Genomic DNA, 19,590 nt, shown 5'->3' on the forward strand with positions numbered 1-19,590 from the left:
TTCTAGGATCTGGACAGTGATTCTAATCATGGGGGTTTCGTTAGATGTGTCATGGACAATATCCACTGATGAACCTTATGAGAACATGAGTTTGAAGCTGTTTGAAGGTTGCGAGTTCAAGACCAGCAAAAGGGCCCAAGCTCGACTCAGGCTTGCATCCTTCCGAGGTCGCTAAAATGAGTACCCAGACTGTTGGGGGCAAATTAGCTTACTTGCTCATTAGCTTACTTGCTGTTCACCGCAATGATCTTTGGAATAGCGGTATATAAAAAAAACAAATTATTTCCCCGAAAATTGAGGGGGAGGGGGGAATGGTGATGTGGAATTTGAAGACACATTCCTGAAACTTGTTTATTGTCATGTTGGGTTGGATCCAGATTTAAATCATACTTGGAATAAAATGACTGAAGTTAATGAGACTTAAGTCTTAACCATGACAAACCTAAGCTACGCTATCTTAATCATAAGAAGTATCATTGATCTGAACGGCATATACTGTACTAAGTATGACAAAGTACTGATTTCATCCGCAACCCACAAGAACAGTTACTTGAACTGAAAGGTTAGGGTTAAGGTTTATTTTAAAAAAATTGAAGCACACCTAACAACATTCAGTTTTGAACAGAAAAAAAATGTAAGTATTAATCATGGGTAAGGACAAAAGAAAATGTTGCGTTAGATAACATTCCATCATTAACAGTAGTCATATCTGAAGACTTCCTGCTGCAACCATTTAACCATGTTCGGAAGTTATGGCCCTGAAGTGTAGAATATTGGAAGTGAAAGGGGATAATACCAAAATGACCTGAAAAACTGCAAACTCTGATCTAGGAATTTATCACACTGATGCTAATTTCAGCATTAAAGAGAGATTAATGCACATTTAATGCTTCCCACAAATAAAGCGAAAATGGTGAGTAATCGTGCAAATGATTATCACACGCAATTGTGCAAATAAAGTGATATCAGAAATGCATTATCACTGAAATCCTGAAAGTAAAAAGATGTGCATAAATGCTTCTTTGTGACTACTTTAATGGCAGGTTTTGTGCGACGTCATGCAAAATAATTTTGCATAATTACGCAGTTTTTCTGAGATATTCATGGGATAAACTCCCAATCTCTTTCATGTGATAAACTCCATAATAGTGGCAACTGCAGCAATGCAATTCAGACAGTTCATTTGAACACCAATCTGTATTAGAGGCAAGTAATTAAAAAAAATATTCTGGAGATTTCAAAGCTAGGAACATTGACTGAACGAAGCCATGGACTGTGGGTCCCTGAAGCATGCCTCTTGCCTTCTTTTGAAGTATTCTTCACAGGAGATGTAAAAGTTATTTGAGGAAGTTTAAACTTTTCACCACTGCAGTACTACTTATTTTGCATGTGTTTTTCCCTTTGTTTGCTTCCAGTCTTGAACATTGTTGGCCTACTCTGGATGCAATGTTTACTGCTTTGTTTCCTGTTCTATGCTCTCAGTTACACTCACTGCAAATTTTTCTACTTTAATCTTTTCTTTTAATTCTTATCCTAAATAATGCCTATGTCATGATTAAGGCACACAACACACACATTTTTTAAAACAAACAAACAAATATCCATGGGAGCCATACCCGATTAGTACCACTTCCAACTTTCAAGCGTCTATATATTATGGTCTTGGAGAGAGAAATTCTCTTCTATTATTGAAGACTTGGAAATCTACGCAGCATTGCTCAGGGCAATATTTATTATTTCACTTACTATTTTAATGAAACAAGATTTTGACTTGTAATGCCTACAATCCTTTAAATTACATCAAGCTCCATACATATTGGACCAGAAATAGTAATTGTCATCCCCATCCACAAAAAAGGGGACTCAAAAGACCGCAGCAACTATAGGACCACAGCATTAATTTCTCAGGCAAGTGAAATTATGCTCAAAATTCTACAACATAGGCCCTGTACAGACCAGCGAAAAGCGCTGGCTTGTGGATGGGGTGAGGCTGAGCGTCCACACACTCCAAGCCCTACTGCTGGCAGGGTGCCATTGTGGCCCTTGCTGGCCTACACGGCATGCACCACAATGATGCACCTTTGGCACTGCTGCCAAATGGTGCAGCACCAAAGGAGCATCATCACGTCACACAGCGGCAGCTATGATGCCCCTTCGAGGGCACAAAAAGGAGCTGATTTTTCTGGCTTCTTTTTGTGCTCTACGGAGGCTGGATAAGTTCTGTGGCATGTGGTTGCCACAGCACTGATCCGGCCAGTAAAGGGGCAGCTGCAGTACACCCCAAAGGGGCGGTCTGTATAGTCTCATACTCCAATCATACACAGAGAGAGAAATTCCAGAGGTGCAAGCAGGGTTCAGGAAAGAGAGAGGCACTAGAGACCACATTGCAAACATATGATGTGTGTACATCAAGGAATTCCAGGAAAAACATCAGCATGTGCTTTAATAGACTATAGCAAAACCTTTGACTTCATAGATCATGGAAAGCTATGGATGGTTCTTAAAGACATGTTTGACAAACATGGGACATGTTAAAGACATGGAAATGACACCACATTTCATAGTCCTGATAAGAAATCTGTACTCAGGACAAGAGGCTACTGTTAGAACAGAATTCAGAAAAACAGAAAGGGATAAGGCAAAGCTGCATTCTATCACCCTATTTGTTCAACTGGTATGCAGAAAATATCATAAGAACAACAGTTTAAGAGTCAGAAGATGGAAGTGTGAAGATAGGAGGGAGGAACATCAATAGTCTAAGATATCTGGATGCAGTGGTGTCACTAGGGGGGTGCAGACCACACCAGGTGACACACTAAGAGGGGGTAACACCACTGCTCCTCAAACACCTGTATTTTGGCAGAAACATTGTGGCATTTGCCTGTATCTCTTTAAAATGCTTTAAGAGATGGTGGGAGGGAGGTGAAGCTCAGTGGGAGAAGAAAGAAGAGGCCCTAGAATTTTCAAAAATTCAAATTTAAAAATTAATTTTTTTGAATTTTTTGGAAAAAATATTCTTTTATTTTTTTTAAAAAAACATTATGTATATTATAACCAAATTTTCACTATGTATATGTAAATACATTTAGGTTATGCATATGCTATTGTAATTTGAAGGATAATTTTAATTTTGCTAGTTGTTTATGTCACAACTATTATCATTACATTCAGTGGTATATTGGAATTATGATTTACAAGTAACATTAGTGCAAAAAAGCATGATTATGGATTATGTAGGGTGGGAAATGGGAAGTGGTCAGTGGAGGGGGACACTACCCCTAGGGTTGCCACTGTGTGGATGACACCATACTACAGGAGGAAAACATCCCACACTTGGAATTATTACTGAGGAAGGTCAGAGAAGAAAGCGCAGAGGCAGATTTACTGCTGAACATAAAGAAACCAAAAATAATGACAATGGAGTATCTATATAAATTCAAGCTAGACTCTATAAAGTGGCAATTCATGTTGGAAGTTCTTCAAAGAATAGACATGGGTAAACTTTTTTAAGCAAATATAAAGGAAATATATTCAGAACAAAAAATTCAAAAAGTTATAAATGGCAAAAAAAAAAAAAAAACCAGATAGAATCTCAATAAATAAAGGAACAAGAGAGGGATGTCCTCTCTCCCCACTTCTGTTTATCACAGTTTTAGAAATTTTGAACAACTCAGTCAGAGCAAATAACAAAATTAGAGGCTTAAAAATCAAAGGTTGTGAACATAAACTGAGAGCCGACGATATTTTTATTATATTGGAAGAGCCAATGAGATCTACAGAGCATTTATTAACAGAGTTAAACGAATTTGGAAACCAGTTGGGTTTCAAGATAAATAAAGATAAAACCTCAATGATAACAAAGAACATGAGAGAGACTGAAATAAAAGAATTGACATCTAGATCCGGATTAAAGGCAGAAAAGAAAGTAAAGTATTTAGGCATATGGTTAACGGATAATAATATAAACTTGTTTGAGAATAATTATAAACCAACATGGCAACAAATAAATAAAGATTTAACAAAATGGAAGAAATATGATTTATCAATATTGGGAAGAGTAGCCACGATTAAAACCTGGCCTATTGCCAAGGTTAAAGTTTCTTTTTATGAATCTGCAATTATCATTAATGAAAAATTTTTGATGAATCATAGAATAATCAGAATCATAGAGTTGGAAGAGACCAACGGCCATCCAGTCCCACAACCCCTGCCATGCAGGAAATCCAAATCAAAGCATCCCTGACAGATGGCCATCCAGCCTCTGTTTAAAGACCTCCAAGGAAGGAGACTCTATCAACCCTCCGAGGGAGTGCCTTCCACTGTCGAACAGCCCTTACTGTCAGCGGAAGTTCCTCCTAATGTTCTCGGTGGAATCTCTTTTCCTGTAGCTTGCATCCCCTGTTCCGGGTCCTGTTCTCTGGAGCAGCAGAAAACAAGCTTGCTCCCTCCCTCAATAGACATCCTTTCAAATATTAAAACAGGGCTATCATATCACCTCTTACCTTCTTTTCTCCAGGCTAAACATCCCCAGCTCCCTAAGTCGTTCCTCATAGGCTGGTTTCCAGACCCTTCACCATTTTTGTCGCCTCCTTTGGACACGCTCCGTTTTCTCAATGTCCTTTCTGAATTGTGGTGCCCGAATTGGACACAATATTCTAGGTGGGGGCCTGACAGAGCAGAATACAGTGGCACTATTACTTCTCTTGATCTAGACACTATACTTCTATTGATGCAGCTAAAATAGCATTGGCTTTTTAGCTGCCGCATCACACTGTTCACTCATGTTCAACTTGTGGTTACTTGGACTCCTAGATCCCTTTCACACGTAGTTTCATTCAGCCAGGTGTCAACCATCCTATATCTGTGCATTTTATTTTTTTCCGCCCTAAGTGCAATACCTACATTTCTCTGTGTTGAATTTTCATTTTGTTAGCTTTGGCCCAGCTTTGCTAGTCTATTCAGTCATTTTGAATCTTGATCTCCTTCCTCTGGGGTATTAGCTATTCCCCCTAATTTGGTATCATCTGCCAATTGAAGATGCTCCCAATTCTGTCATCCAGGTCATTGATAAAGATGTTGAGATAGCAATGGGCCCAGGACAGAGCCCTGTGGGGACCCACTGGTCACTTTTTCCAGGATGAAAAAGAGCATTGTTGGCACCCCTTTGGGTTCGGCCGGTCAACCAATACAGATCCATTAACAGTTCCTTTGTTCTAGCCCACATTTTACAAGCTTGTTTGCAAGAATTGTCAGGGGAACTTTGTCAAAGGCGCCTACTAATCAAGATATACTATATCCACAGCATTCCCTTCATCTACCAAGCTGGTAATTTTATCAAAGAAGAGATTAGGTTTGTCTGGGCATGACTTGTTTCTCTGAACCCATGTTGACTTTTTGTGATTATGGGCATTGCACTTCTAGATGTTCACAGACTCTCTGTTTAATGATCTGCTCAGGATCTTTCCTAGTATGATGTCAGACTAACTGGACGACTAATTGTTGGGATCCTCTTTTTTCCCCTTTTTGAAGATGGGGACAACGTTTGCCTCCGCCAGTCTGCTGGGATCTCTCCTGTTTCCAGGAGTTTTCAAGATTATTGCCAATGGCTCCGATATTACATTTGGCCAGTTCTTTTAATACCCTGGATGGAGTTCATCTGGTCCCGGAGACTTAAATTCATTTAGATTAATAAGGTGTTTCCTTACTATCTCTTTACTTATTCTGTGCTGAAATTCCCCTCTTCTGTCCTCTGCTCCATTATCCTCAGGTTGAGCACCCTTTGCCTTTTCTTGAGAAGACTGAGGCAAAGAAGGTGTTGAGTAATTCTGCCTTTTCTCTGTCTTTCTGTTAGCATTTTGCCATCTTCTGCCACGCAGTGGCCCTACGTTTCCTCTTCTTCCTTTTGCTGCGGACATATCCAAAAAAGCCCTTTTTATTGTTCTTAACCTCTTGGCAAGCCTGAGTTCATTTGCGCTTTAGCTTTTCTGACTTTACCCCTACACTGCCTGCTATTCTCTGAATTCCCTTTTTGTGATTTCCCCCTTTTTCCATTTTTTTTACATGTTCCGTGTTCAAACTTGCTCGGTTGAAAGTTCCTTAGTCATCCATCCTGGTTTCTTGGACACCTCCGTTTTTCTTTCTCACTGGAACTGTTGTGAAATTGTGCCTTCACGTATCTCCCTTTGAGGAAAGTCCATCCGTCCGAACTCCTTTATCTTTTGTATTTCTGACCATGGAATCGCCCTCAATACTTTCTAGTTTACTGAAATCCGCTCTCCTAAAGTCTAGGATGGTGTCTGACTATGCCTGGCTTCTTCCTTTCCACTGTATTACAAATTTCCAGGAGAACATGGTCACCTTCCACCTAATGATCCCACCACTTGCAGCTGATGAACTGAGGCTGTCATACTTGGCCACATAATGGAGGCATGACTCATTAGCAAAATACAATAATGGTAGGAAAAGATAGTAGGAAAAGATCGAGATTGCATGCCAAATGGATATTCCATCAGGAAGGCCTAAGCAAAAACGAAGCAGAGCAGTGATGGAGGCAGGGATCTTGAAGATGTCTCACCCACCAGGGTTTGCCATGAGTCAGGTCAAGGGCGAGTTAACAACCACAACAATGCATTATTAAAGGAAAGCACATTCCAAAATGTAGCCAATAAGCCAATCAACTCAGTGGGACACTGAGGATACACAGGCTGGTGCGCAGTTCTGGAATATACGGCTCAAAAATGGCATCCTTGGAATAAACACAGTACATATTGTGTTCTGTTAACCCAACTCTCTGCCGAGTGAGAGTAACAGACTTTCCTATTCTGCTGATAAAGGGTCTATGTAACATAACTAAAAAAAAAGGAGTAGTATCAATTGCCTTGCTTATTTGACTCTGCCCAAGATGAGTAGTGAATCCGTTTGTAAGAAAGAATCTGGAACAGATACAGAAAAATTAGGCAAAATATGAAGAAAAAACAATTATGAGAAAGGCATGAGATATACCAGCTGTCCCTTTTTAGCAAAAAATGATAGCAGGGGAATGCAAGGAAACGGATACAATATACATAAATCTGGTGCAAAATGGAGTGAAATTAATAAGGAAAAATGCATGTTATTTCATAATGTAATTTTTCCAGCCTCTGGAATTTTCCATTCACCCTAGTGAATGCGGAAGCACCCCCTCAGTGACTGATCTACCTCATATTTTTAATGGGCGAATCCACAGGCTTTTCTAATCTGATCTGTCGTCTGTGTCACATGTGCTCCTATCCCTTAGTCCAAAACTGGCTGCGGGTGGCAAAACGTAGTAAATCAAGTAGGACACATAACAACAGATTAAGAAGAATAAAAAAATTACACACACACGCGCTTAAATGCCAAAGTCCAACAGCCTAAATAGCTGTTCTGTTTGGTGGTAGAAAGACAACATGGAGGGAAGCCAGCCTCATCCCCTAGGCAAGAGATTCCAAGACAGGGATTTGTGACCACCAAGAATCCCTCTCTCATGTCCAGGCAAGCTTGTTGAGAGAATATGGTCTTTCAAGGGTCTAGTCCCACATCATATAGAGCTTTAGAGGTCATAACCAGCACTTTGATGTGTCTGGAAGCAGAACAGAATCTAGTGAATGTGAAGCTGTTTGTAACAAAGGACTTATTATTATTATTATTATTATTATTATGATTATTGTATTATTTATTATTATTACCTATTAGAAGCGCTTGTAAATTACACAGCGCTGTATCACTCTTTTAGTCAGATGGTTTCTCTGCCCTCAGGCTTACAATCTAAAAAGACACGACACAAAAGGAGAAGGGAGTGGTGGTGAAGGGGATAAGTCTTGGAGGAGGGCTTGGCCTTTAATGGATGAATAACAAGCTCCTTTTAACCAGCCCTGATCAACAGCTGGCTACAGATTCTGGACCAATAGAAGTTCCACAACATTTTTGAAAGGAGCTCTGCATACAACCTGTGTAAACAGGATCATTCAGGCATATACCACTGTAGCCAGATCCACGGGGGGCACTAGTATAATGCAAATGCAGTCCTGGGTTTCCACCAAATCCCAGATTTAGGATTGAATCCAAGGATATACCCACATTGCAAAGCTGGAAACTTCAAGGACGTGATCTTCTCAGAGATCCTATTCCTTGATCGCGCTTTTCAGTTTTTCAACTGGAAAGGAGCACTATATATGTACCAATTAGCTTCCAATTTGTTTGCCAATCCGTCTATGTTTCCAGCACATGGGTGGCTTCCAGGCAGTAGAGCGATGACTCTAGTTTTGTGTTTTAGACTGAACTTTAAAGAAGCTTTTCAAGGTGTTGAAACTATTTTAGGATGGTACCTCCGATTTGTCCTTAAAGTTCACATAATTCAGAGTAGGTTTACCATCCCATTCATAAAGGAAGCCGCCTGTCAGCACTGCCATTACTAAATTCAGACATCCTCCCCAAATACTCTCCTGAACAGTAAATCCCGAAGATTCCATAGGGTGCAGGCTGTAGGAATATAAGCTATGTAGTGTGAAATATTAATGGACAGTTCCCAGCACAGAAGGATATGTCAGCCCAGCCATTTATAATTCATCTGAGTTTATTGAAAGCTGGGCGAAGTCTGGGTCCAAGTCAACAAATGCCCCTAGATATGGAACGGCTCCCATCAATACGTGCAGTAAATTAACAAGCCGTTTTCGCCTGAAAGGAGTCGGGCAAATCTCAGACAGTTGTTGAGATTCATCAGGCAGGATAAAAAAAAAAAAAAGGGGGGGGTAAGAACAATTTGAACTGTAGCGCATGGCTCTGTGCCTTGCTCCAGTTGCAATTTGATGGTGAGTAATTTCAAATGAGTTACAGTTCTCTGTGGAACATAGTAAAACCACACTTCCAGACATCCACATCTGTCGTTATTTGGACTTTCATCCTTTCTTAGATAAACTCTCCTCCTACAGCTGTAATATATCTCGTCCATCTCCTCTTCTAGGATCGTAATATTTCTTTGTCTTGGTTTAAAGACAAGAAAGCTAGGGTACCAATCCAAATTTAGTTTTAGATCCGGGATGGGCAAAGCCTGTTGCCCATGGGCCAAAATTCAAACCGTAAGCTTCGTTTGCCTTAGTTCTGCCTCATGGTTTCTCACTAGAAATTACCTATGTAGGTTGCCTTGTAGGCTGCAGCTTGTTGCATTGGGCGCCTGGGCGAGGACATCACAACAAGAAATTAGAGCTGGGTGGCGTACGAAGGATTTCCATATACACCCTGGCTCCATTGTGGTCCCAAAACAAAAAAAGAAAAAAAAATGTGGCTCAAGGAGTCCTTAAAAGGGGAGAAGCACGCATGTCGGAAGCAGGCATGTTTCCTTAATCGTCAGGGAATCGTCAATCCATCTAGCATCCCTGAATCGTTGCAAGGGAAGCGGATTTACTATGAATCAAACTTTGGCGTTCATAGGAAATCCCTTCCCAGGAATGATTAAGGGATGCTGGGTCAGGGGGGGGGGAGTGGCTGATGTTCCACTGGACGAGTGAGGACGTGTGCATGGGCGTACGAGAATGGGCTTATGAGTAATAAAATTTGTAAGGACAGTTTGACCAGCGCGGAGCAAGATTATGGAAATCTGCTGAGGGCAGATCAAAATACAGAAAAAAGAATTAAGAATAAGAACTAATAGTTGTAATTCTATATCTTCCCGCCTGCTCAACATGGAAGGAGGGGTAGGATAACAACAGAGTTAATAAAACATATTCCAATATTACAACATGAGTTTACCACATAATTAAAACCACCACAGATACTTAAAAACATGAGAACGCAATCCATCACAGGGTAATGGTGCCTCTCGTTCCATTAATCAATAGTCTTTCATAGGAGGTTCAGGAGGATATGGTGGCGAAAGAGCTCTGTCTTTTTACCGCTTTGCGTGAAAAATGGACCAAGAATGTTAACTAAGGAGAGGTGAGTCTCTGGGAGTCCCGGTCCATCGTCTAGGGGCAGCGCGATGTGAAAGGCTGTTTGGGAAAGTAGAGACTGTTGGATGCTGGTACTCCAAGCGATTCGTCCCACTGTGTCTAAGAGTGTGGGGCGGAGGCTATAGCGAGAGATGCATTTCCGTACGTAGTAACCGGGCCCAAAGCCATACTAGGGCTTTAAAAGTGATAACTACACACCTGTACTTGTGCCCCGGTGGAAAAGGGGAGCGTTGGGAGCCAGTTCGAGCTTTCAAAATGACGGATGTTCTATGGTCCAATTCGAGAGAGCTAGGGACCACCCTGGCTGCCGCATTTGCACTAATTGGAACAGGGGGTAGGCAACCTTTTGAGACGGGGGTCGTGGTGCTGCCCTCAGGCCGGACTGGGGTGGCCGAAGGGGGTGGGGGGTGGGCATCTCGACAATGGGGCGGGGCGGGGCAACGTGCCAGGGGTGGGAGCTTCCCACCCTATGGGGCCGTGGGGGCATGGGGCACATTGCCGGGGGTGGAGCTCCACCCTTACGGGGGCCGGGACTCCCATTTTGCTGGCACATGACGGGGGCCCCTAGGGCCACTGTCCGGAGAGACCAGCATAAAAAGCTGGGGGGGGGGGGGGGCTGCCAGTTGCTGGAGGGACCCCCTGGAGGGCCCCATTGACGGCACCGGGCCTTCCTCCCCCAGCCGCCATGGGAGCCCGCCTGGAGGGCCCCAGAGACAGCAGCGGGCCCCGCAGAGGCCCCCTGCCACCCTGGGAACCCTCCTGCAGGGCCCCAGAGACGGCAGCTGGCCCCGCAGAGGCCCCCTGCTGCCCTGGGAGCCCGCCTGGAGGGTCCCAGAGATGGCAGCGGGCCTCCCAGAGGCCCCCTGCCGCCCTGGGAGCCCTCCTGCAGGGCCCCAGAGACTATTATGTGGACTTTGTTCCTCACCGACCTGGCATTACAAAGGAGCAAGTTGAGGGTTTGTGATATGACTGGGATGACCCTCAGTTCTTTTGGGTTAATAGGGTGAGTGGAAGACGGGATAGGTATTAAGCATCGATCTCGTCTTCCTTTATACTTCATGCCCACCCTGCTAACACTGTATCTCCCTTTGCCCTACACTACTCCAATTGGTGTGTTATAACCAGAGTTCACAATCAAGTGGTTCCCCTCAGTTTCGACAATTGTTTCCCTCCTGTTCATAATCTCCTCATGATCCATGGTAGATGTCATGAGTAAAAGGATCTGTTGAGACTTCATTTGGGGTCAAATTCTCGATCTGCCAAAGTTGGTAAATTGGTAAGAATTATATCTAGCCCCTTTGTTTTCTTTTGGTCCTGCTCACATTCGTTGGCCTGCTTGCTGCAATAATGCACTTCGCTATCCAAATTGGAATGTGGCTCCTAGGCCACAAAAAGTTTCCCATCCTTGATTCAGGACCCTATCACATGGGGTTAAAACCCTGGTGTACCTTTCCCGAATTCAGTCCTAATTCAGGAAGCAGGCGGGTGTTATCGCAAAGAAATTGCTGCTGAATCATCAGCTAGGTCCATCCCAGATGCACCCTGGGTCCTGTAAGCTGCTTTGGCAGCCATTTTTAGACATTGGAAGCTTCCGACTGGGTGGTCCTTGTGGCCTCTTCCAACTCTATGATTCTATGAATCTCTGATAAAGCAGGATTGGACTAAGAGGAAGGAGGCATAAAAATTGGTGGAAGGAACATCAACAAATTATGATATGCAGATGATACCATACTACTAGAAGAAAACAGCAAAGATTTAGAACAACTACTGAGGGAGCCATCAGGCAGACACAGCAACATCAAGGTCTGCCTGAAGGAAGAGGCCCCTCCCTCCTCAAATGTCATCTCGGCCTCAGAGGGAGCCATCAGGCAGACCCAGCAACATCAGGGACTGCCTGAAGGACGAGACTTCTCCCTCCTTTAACTGTATTTTGTATTATATTACGATTTTACTGTACACCGCTATGATCATCGCGGAATAGCGGTCTATAAATAAAACGTATTATTATTATTATTATTACTGAAGAAAGTTAAGGCAGGAAGAGCAAAGGAAGAGTTACTTTTGAACATTAACAGAACAAAAAGCAGCACAGATTATTTTTGTTGTTGTTAACTGCCCCTGAGTCAATGTTGACTCACGGTGGATTTATATAATTTTAATTCAGATGATAAAGATATAGAAGATTTTCCATGCCTTGGTTCAGTCATCAATTAAAATGGAGACTGCAATCAAGAAATCAGAATAATACTAAGAATTGGAAGGGTAGCTATGAAGGAACTAGATAAAACTCAGAAGTGTAAAAATACATCATTGAATACTAAAGTTAGGATTGCCCATGCCATTATATTTCCAGTTTCTTTGTATGGTTGTGAAAGCTGGACATTGAAGAAAGAAGAAAATAAACTCATTTGAAATGAGTGCTGGAGAAGTGTTTTCTGCTGAAAAAAGAAAAAAGAGGGTCCTAGAGCAAATCAAGTCTGAACTCTCCCTAGAATCTAAGATGACTAAACTGAGACTATTGTACTCTGGACATATCACTAGAAAAGAAAATAATACCTGGTAAGGTAGAAGGCATTAGGAAAAGAGGAGAGCCACATAGGGTTGCCATAACCCGGCTGCAACTGGGTCTTTCCCGGTTTTGGCTGCAACTGCCCGGTCACGGCACGGGTGCAGCCAAAAACCGGGAAGAGCCCGGTTGCAGCGGGGTTGCTAGGCAACCCTGGGGCCTCGCTGCCCTCCTCCTCCTCCACCGCGCATGGCCGCGCGGAGGAAAAGGAGGGCAGCGAGGCCTGGGACGGAGGAGGCTGCAGGGAGGCGGCGCCTCTTGGGCGCAGCCGCGCCAACCTCCCCGCCTCCCTGCAGCCTGCTCGACTCCTTTCTGGTCTCCGCGGGGGCCAGGAACGAGGCGAGGCCCCGGCCATGGCTGGCGCTCCCCTCGCCTCCTTCCTGGTCCCTGAGGGGGCCAGGAAGGAGGCGAGGCCCCGATCTTGGCCTCCGATCGCGGCGAGGCCCGGGGCCCAGGCGGGGAGGGAAAGCCTCCTTAAGTGGAGGCTTTCCCTCGCCGCTTGGCCTCCGCTCTCCGCTGCGATCGTGAGGGGAAATGTAGGACAAAATTTTCAAATGTAGGACACATGTTTGTGTGTCCTACATTTGAAAATTTTGTCCTACATTTTTCCCGGTTTGGAGGTCCAGCACTATGGCAACCCTAGAGCCACATTACAGATGGACAGACTGACACAATCAAGGAAACCACATCCCTGAGTCTGCAAGACCAGAGCACGGCTATTGATGACAGGGTAAGAGACTTGGAGCTCTCTCATTCATAAACTCATTATAAGTTGAAATAGACATGATGGCAGTTAACACAGAATGCATCTGGAACATTTTTAAAGCAGCTGAAAAAGTGGGACAACAGATGACTAATCAGGGCTGTCCCCACCAAATCAGAACAGTTGGAGGGCATGCCATTCTTCACTGCCAGCACCAACGTTGACACAGTCACCAGCCTGTTACTGAAGAGACACCAGCGTCACTGCCTCTTCTGTATGTTTCATACATCTTGGTTATACAAATTGATTTATCCATTTGTTACATTTCTATTCTGCTTTTCTTCCAGTGACCTCAAGGTGGTGTACATAGCTCTCCTCATTATATTCTCACAACAACCACGTAACATAGATTAGAGAGTGACTAGAAGTACTAACCAGGCCTGGCCCTGCTTAGCTTCCAAGATCAGATAGGATCTGCTGCCTTTAAGGCATTTAGGCAGCTCTAGTAGCTCAAAACTGCACTTTAATCAAGTACGCATTTCATAAAGGTAGTCCTTCCCCTTCATTCTTTCAGATGCCTTTATGGCTCTATAATAATCTTTTTCTGAATTGGAGCAACCAGAGTTGTGCATAATATTCTGAATGCAGCCACACCAGACTTTTTAAAATAATGGTGTTGTAATACTGGCTATTTTATTTCTACTCTTTTTCATATTCATTCCTAACATGTTCCGTACCTTTTCCACTGCTACCACATAACAATGATTTTCTTAAGCCTTTCTCCTCCATGACCTCAAATGTTATTTTATATCTGTGTTTGTCTGCCTACCTACCAACCCAACTTTCTCCCTGTGTAGAACTAAGCTGGCTTACACAACAATAAACACAGCTAAAAACTGTAAGTCAGAATATTAAAGATAAAATTTTAAAACAATTAAATAAGCTATCAGGTTTAAATCAAAAAGTTTTAACCAATTGTTTTCTTTCTGAGTAGTCAAGGTGTATGTCTGGAGCTGAGATGTGGATCAATTTGCACTTATTTAACATGGTTACCATTTTTCTTGTCCATTTCATCTAGTGAAAAGAAGATAAGGAAACCCTACTAGACCCAGTTAAATATATGTATTATTTATACCTGCATAAATCCCATTTTGACAGCAAGTATTTCCCCAAAACTCAATAACAGCAACTAATTAAATCTAACTGTACAATAAATCATTTTATAAAATAAAATTTTAGAGGCTTAAAAAAAATACAGTTCCTTACCTTGCAAGGAAAAAAAGGCTGCATCAGTGCCTCATTTTTAAAAGCTTCCTTTTGTATCCACCCCTGCTTCGTCTGATATTATCCGCCTCACTGCATCATCTAACCTACATTGTAAACTTCAAACACGCATCTCATCTACAGCCTACCCAAGAAGTGCTAACTTTGACTTCAAGATGACAAGCAGTGAGATATTTTCCATTGCAATTCCAGAGGGAGAAAGCCATATTAGGCGGTTAACACCAAACACAAAGAAATATCACAAGCATGTGCATGAATATATTTCAAGACCAAAATTAAAAGGTGTGTCAAAAGCTGACATTCCTCAAAATGCATTTTAAAATGTGAACAGATTGTCCTCTGGCACTTAGTTAGAAGCACTAGAACAAATCATATTGCCACCCTGATACCCCAGGTTTCGGCAAGAAGATACACAACAGATTTTCACACCAAAGTCACCTTCAGCATAATCTATGGTCACACTGCCCAATTACAGCAATTTTATACCAATTTAAGTGCCATGGTTCCAATCTATGGAATGTTTGGATTTCTATTTTCATGACCAAGAAGATTTTCACACGACATCGTTATATTGTGTGGCACAGCGGTTAAAGTGTTTGGGCTGAGAATGATCCAAGTCCCTTCTTGAACCAATTGCTTGTTTTGTCTGCTGGCCTACCCTGCAGTTTGTTAGCAGTTTGTTAGCTGGTTGTGAGGATAATATGGAGAAGAGAAGATCCATGACCTCCTTGAAGGAAACGTGGGATACAAATGTAATTGATACAGTACTAATATTATAAATCATAATACTGGCAGAATGGTCTAGTTCTCTACCCTTGTCCCCACTTGTTGTTGTCTAAATTTATTTCTAACACTTTCTATCTCTACACTTCCTAGCTTATGCTAAGGTAAGACACAGTATCATAATTCCACTGTTTACTGAACTACAAGTTAGCAAAATCCTTTCTACTAACAATTAAAATACCATCAGCATGTGATCATGGTGTCTCCCCTGCCAGGTAAGTATATGGTGAAATGGGCGGAGGATATGGGATGCAAAATTGAAATGGAAGAATGGCAAAACACCTGGAATAGAACAAATAAATTTACAGTAGTGCAGAATCTAAAAGAAAACCACATGAAAATAATGAACAGGTGGTATTACACTTCATGGAAGCTAAAAATATATATATATATATAAATTGGCGCAGGGGAATTATTGGAGGTGTGATTGTAAAAAGGGAAACATCTATCATATATGGTGGTGTTGCAGGGAAATTCAGAAATTTTGGAAGAAAGTACTTGACTCAATACAGCAGATATTGGGAATAAAATTCCCAATGAGTCCTAAGTTATACTTACTCAATATGACTTTGATTTTAAGCCCACAGGACGAAAGGCAATATTGGAGGATTATATTATACCTTGTAACAGCAGCTAGAATTGAAATAGCAAAGTTAGGGAAGTCAGATGAGACTCCAACACAGGAAAATTGGATGCAGAGAGTTAATGATTACAGGGAATTGGACAAACTATCTTGTAGGGCTCAGAATTACGATATGGCAAAAAGAGAAGAGGAATGGAAAAAAGTGCAAATTAGCTGGGAAAAAGAATGGAGCTTAACTCTGAAGCTCGTTGAGGTTTGAATTAACTGGAATTGAATCTACAAAGTTTGTTCTTCAAAAATTTGTTTAAATGTGTATTTTTATTCTCTGATTAATTATAGGTCAGTAGAAGAAAGTTTGGCGCGTTACAGACCGCCCCTTTGAGGCAGCCTGTAGGTGCTGCTTTCCCCGGTGTATCAGGGCCTCAGCTGCTACAACGGCAGCTGCTGAGGCCCCGATCTGCCGCTTTGCAGACTTCGGGGAAGCGGCAAAAGGCCGCTTCCCCGCAGCCTGGAAAGGGGTGTCCTTGGGGCTTCAAGCCCCAAGGATACCCCGCAGCAGCAGGGAGGAGAAAGGGGCCGCTTGGCCCCTTTCTCCCTTGTGTTGCTGGGCGCAGCTGTCTGAAGGCTGCGCCCAGTGACGCAAAGCAGGAAGGAGCTCCGAAATGGAGCTCCTTCCGGGGTCGTGCAAAGGGCGCCATAGGCGCCGTGGCACAGCCACAATATGTCACAACCGCACCACCTCGTTTGGAGGCGGTGCGGTCGTGACGTATTGATGGCGGCGGCCGTGTGGAACGGCTGCCACCATTTTGTGCACACGGAGCACGTACTAGGGTTAGGGGGTGCAGAAGCACTGCCCCTTCCTAACCCTGGTACGCGCTCCGCGCGTACAAGTAAAGCATGATAAAGAAGGAATTGAATACTGCGAAGTTATGCATACGTTATTTCGACAATAGATAAGAACATAAATGAAAACTGATATTATCAATAAGCAATTGGGATATATTGTGTTTATATGTTTTAGAGTTGTGCATAAAATTTGTGTTTAAAAGCAGGGTTCGGTTATAATATTATGAAAGTGAGCTCTCTGAAAGGCCAAGATGACAGGTAAGCAGAAAGTGGGTCCAAGAAAATGGAAAGATTTGTGACAGTGATGTTATGGATACTGTATTTGTATCATTTTTTTTTCTATTTTTATGACTCAGAAAATAATAAAGATTATCTAAAAAAAAATCAGCACAAGCAATACTAAAACATGTACATAATCAGAAAGAAAATGTCTGTTCTCCAGCAAGCCATCCCTAATTAGGACAGTGTTCAAAAGCAACACTTAATGTTTATTCTACTTGTGGATGGCAGTCTTTGGTAACTTAGGGATAGAGGCTGGGACAATTTGGGACAATTCTAATAATCCTCCAGCCACCATGTCCACAAGCTATGCTGCCTTGGGGTTTCTGCGCACTGTAGTCAAAAAGTAAGTTTTCCAGACTTTGCCTAGTTAAGATGAAGCTGCTGTTATCCAGGAGACGGGATGGGCCAGCCCTCCCCTCTCCAGGTGTCCTTGTGTCAATAACAGCAGCACATTACAGTATTAGCTTTACAACTCCTAGGATTAGGTTCTCCATTTGCAGTATTTAATTTATCACAAAGTAGTTGTCACTGCGTTTGAGAACAATTTCCAGAATTAATTCCAAACTTCACTCTTATTACAAAGGGGGAATTTAAAGATTGCAAAGACGAAAACCTCCCACTGCTATTCTTAGAAAATACACATTGCCATCATTTACTTTGTGAGGAAATGGGCACCTCCTTGTTCAGCATTAGCAGCAGTTATTCCACATAGTCTCAGGTGAGGTAAATTTATAGCTCCCCACAGGAAACATTCTGGTATGATAATTAAAGAATATATGATAATCAAAGAATAAGAACTTGACACATGAACACCAACCCTTTTGAAGAGTCTTGATAAATCAACTCCAGACAGTTATTCCATCATTAACTGCTGTATAGTGCTCTCACTCTCTGTCTATTAAGACACCTTGCAGTGTGGTAAATATAGAGTGACTACTTGACTGGAATAGGTTTTTCCCCCCAGAAAGCATACAAGAGGGATGTTAACAGGAGTTGTTCAAATATTTATTTTAATGAGATTAAAGCTATTTACTTTGCCATAAAAAGGAGATAGGTTCACAATCCTCAGTTCAACTTTCACCTTCTCAAGGCTGACTGCAATTTGCTAAGTGGAACTCTAGAATCACCAAATATCAGGTGTAGAAAATACATTAAGAATTGTTTCAAGATTGGTTCACATTTAGGATTACTACATTTCCTAATTAGTCTCTTCATAGCAGCACTCTTAGGACGCTGAAAGATTTGGAACTTGTAAGTATGATAAAGAGAGAGAGAAAATAAGCACAGTGAATTCTTTGGAAATCACAATAAATAAGACATCTTAACTTGTTGCAGTGCATAATTAGTATGTATCAGACCACCACCATTTGACACACTTTTGTGTGTGGTTGTGCTTTGCTCTGCTTTGCTTTAGGCCAAATGAACTGAGATACTGGCAGAAATTCTGCATGAAATATTTCCTTATTACAGTTTGAATTCCAGATACCAAAACATGAATTGTTGCTTTATGAAATAGTAACAAGCTCACAAGTCCTGCCATAAAGTTAAAATTGATCCTTCTCACACACAATTAAGAGATTTGGTTCAACTTCAGCTTGCTTCTCCTATCCCATGTCCACAAAAAAATTGCTCCAGCAAAGGATACAACCTAACTATTCAAGAAGAACCCTTTTTGCAACATCTGACTTTGTCTTGCCTTTCCAAATAAACATCCACAGTTATCCAGAACCTGAATACATTTGTACAGGAGTTCTGATAACTGCAAGCTGGGAAACCTGAAATTGCTTCACTATTTCATATCTTGGGTGCGTTATAGACGGGCCTTTAATACGCCCCCGTCACGTGCTAGGGGCTGGCTGAGGACCTAGCGTCCATACCGGCCTCACCCCTAGCATGTGACGAGGACGTAAAGATGGCGGCGCCCTATACTCACGGGCGCCGCCATCTTTATGTGCTGGATGCTGTGTGTCCGCACGTGTCGCCCCGGAAATGATGCCGCAAATGCGCCCCTTGCGCTTTGCGGCGCCTCTTCCGGGGCCTCAGAAGGAGCGCGATTTCCGCGCTCCTTCTTGGCAGCGTCCGGGAGCCGCGCCGTTTAAAGGCTGCGGCTCCCAGATGGTGCAAGCGGCGGCAGCAGACCGCCGCAATCTGGCGGTCTGTAACGCGCCATAGTCTCTTGATTACATCCTCATAGTTGCACAATTGAATTTCCCAAGAAATTCAACCATAACAGATACCATTCTCACACTGTACTAAGAACAACAATAAAGACAAACAGATTCTGGGACTAATACTCTTATGGACTTTGAAATGATTCTCACAAATACAGCAATGGAGACACTACTTACCCCCATGGTGGCTATAGTCCAATGCATCATAGAGCAGGGGAACAAAGAAATAAACACACACACACACCTGTTACAGGTTCTGTCATGTGAGGAAGCAACCCTGGACAGGTGGAAGTCCTCCACATGTAGGTATGGTTTCTGGATGCACACGTGTTTCATTTTTGAATTTTTCTTAGAATCATAGAATAGAGTTGGAAGAGATTGCAAGAGCCATCCAGTCCAACCCCCTG

General features: G+C 42.5%; 2 protein-coding genes across 6 annotated transcripts in view; both read right to left on the bottom strand.

Annotated features, from left to right (window-relative positions):
* Nucleotides 1-19,590, bottom strand: part of IFT52 (intraflagellar transport 52) — a 264,845-nt gene that overhangs the window by 49,182 nt on the left and 196,073 nt on the right. The window lies entirely within an intron of this gene.
* LOC121928777 (serine/threonine-protein kinase Sgk2-like) overlaps nucleotides 1-19,590 on the bottom strand; it is a 58,058-nt gene that overhangs the window by 13,395 nt on the left and 25,073 nt on the right. Inside the window, exon 4 of one of the 4 annotated variants that reach the window (XM_042463967.1) lies at nucleotides 17,669-17,731. The exons of the other annotated variants lie outside the window; for them this stretch is intronic. Coding sequence (XP_042319901.1) covers nucleotides 17,669-17,702 — 34 coding nt within the window. The 5' untranslated portion in view covers nucleotides 17,703-17,731. The remainder of the gene's footprint in view (nucleotides 1-17,668; nucleotides 17,732-19,590) is intronic. 4 annotated transcript variants of the gene reach the window in all.

The sequence above is a fragment of the Sceloporus undulatus genome, chromosome 4 (genome assembly GCF_019175285.1).
Source record: "Sceloporus undulatus isolate JIND9_A2432 ecotype Alabama chromosome 4, SceUnd_v1.1, whole genome shotgun sequence".
Taxonomy (NCBI): Eukaryota; Metazoa; Chordata; class Lepidosauria; order Squamata; family Phrynosomatidae; genus Sceloporus; species Sceloporus undulatus.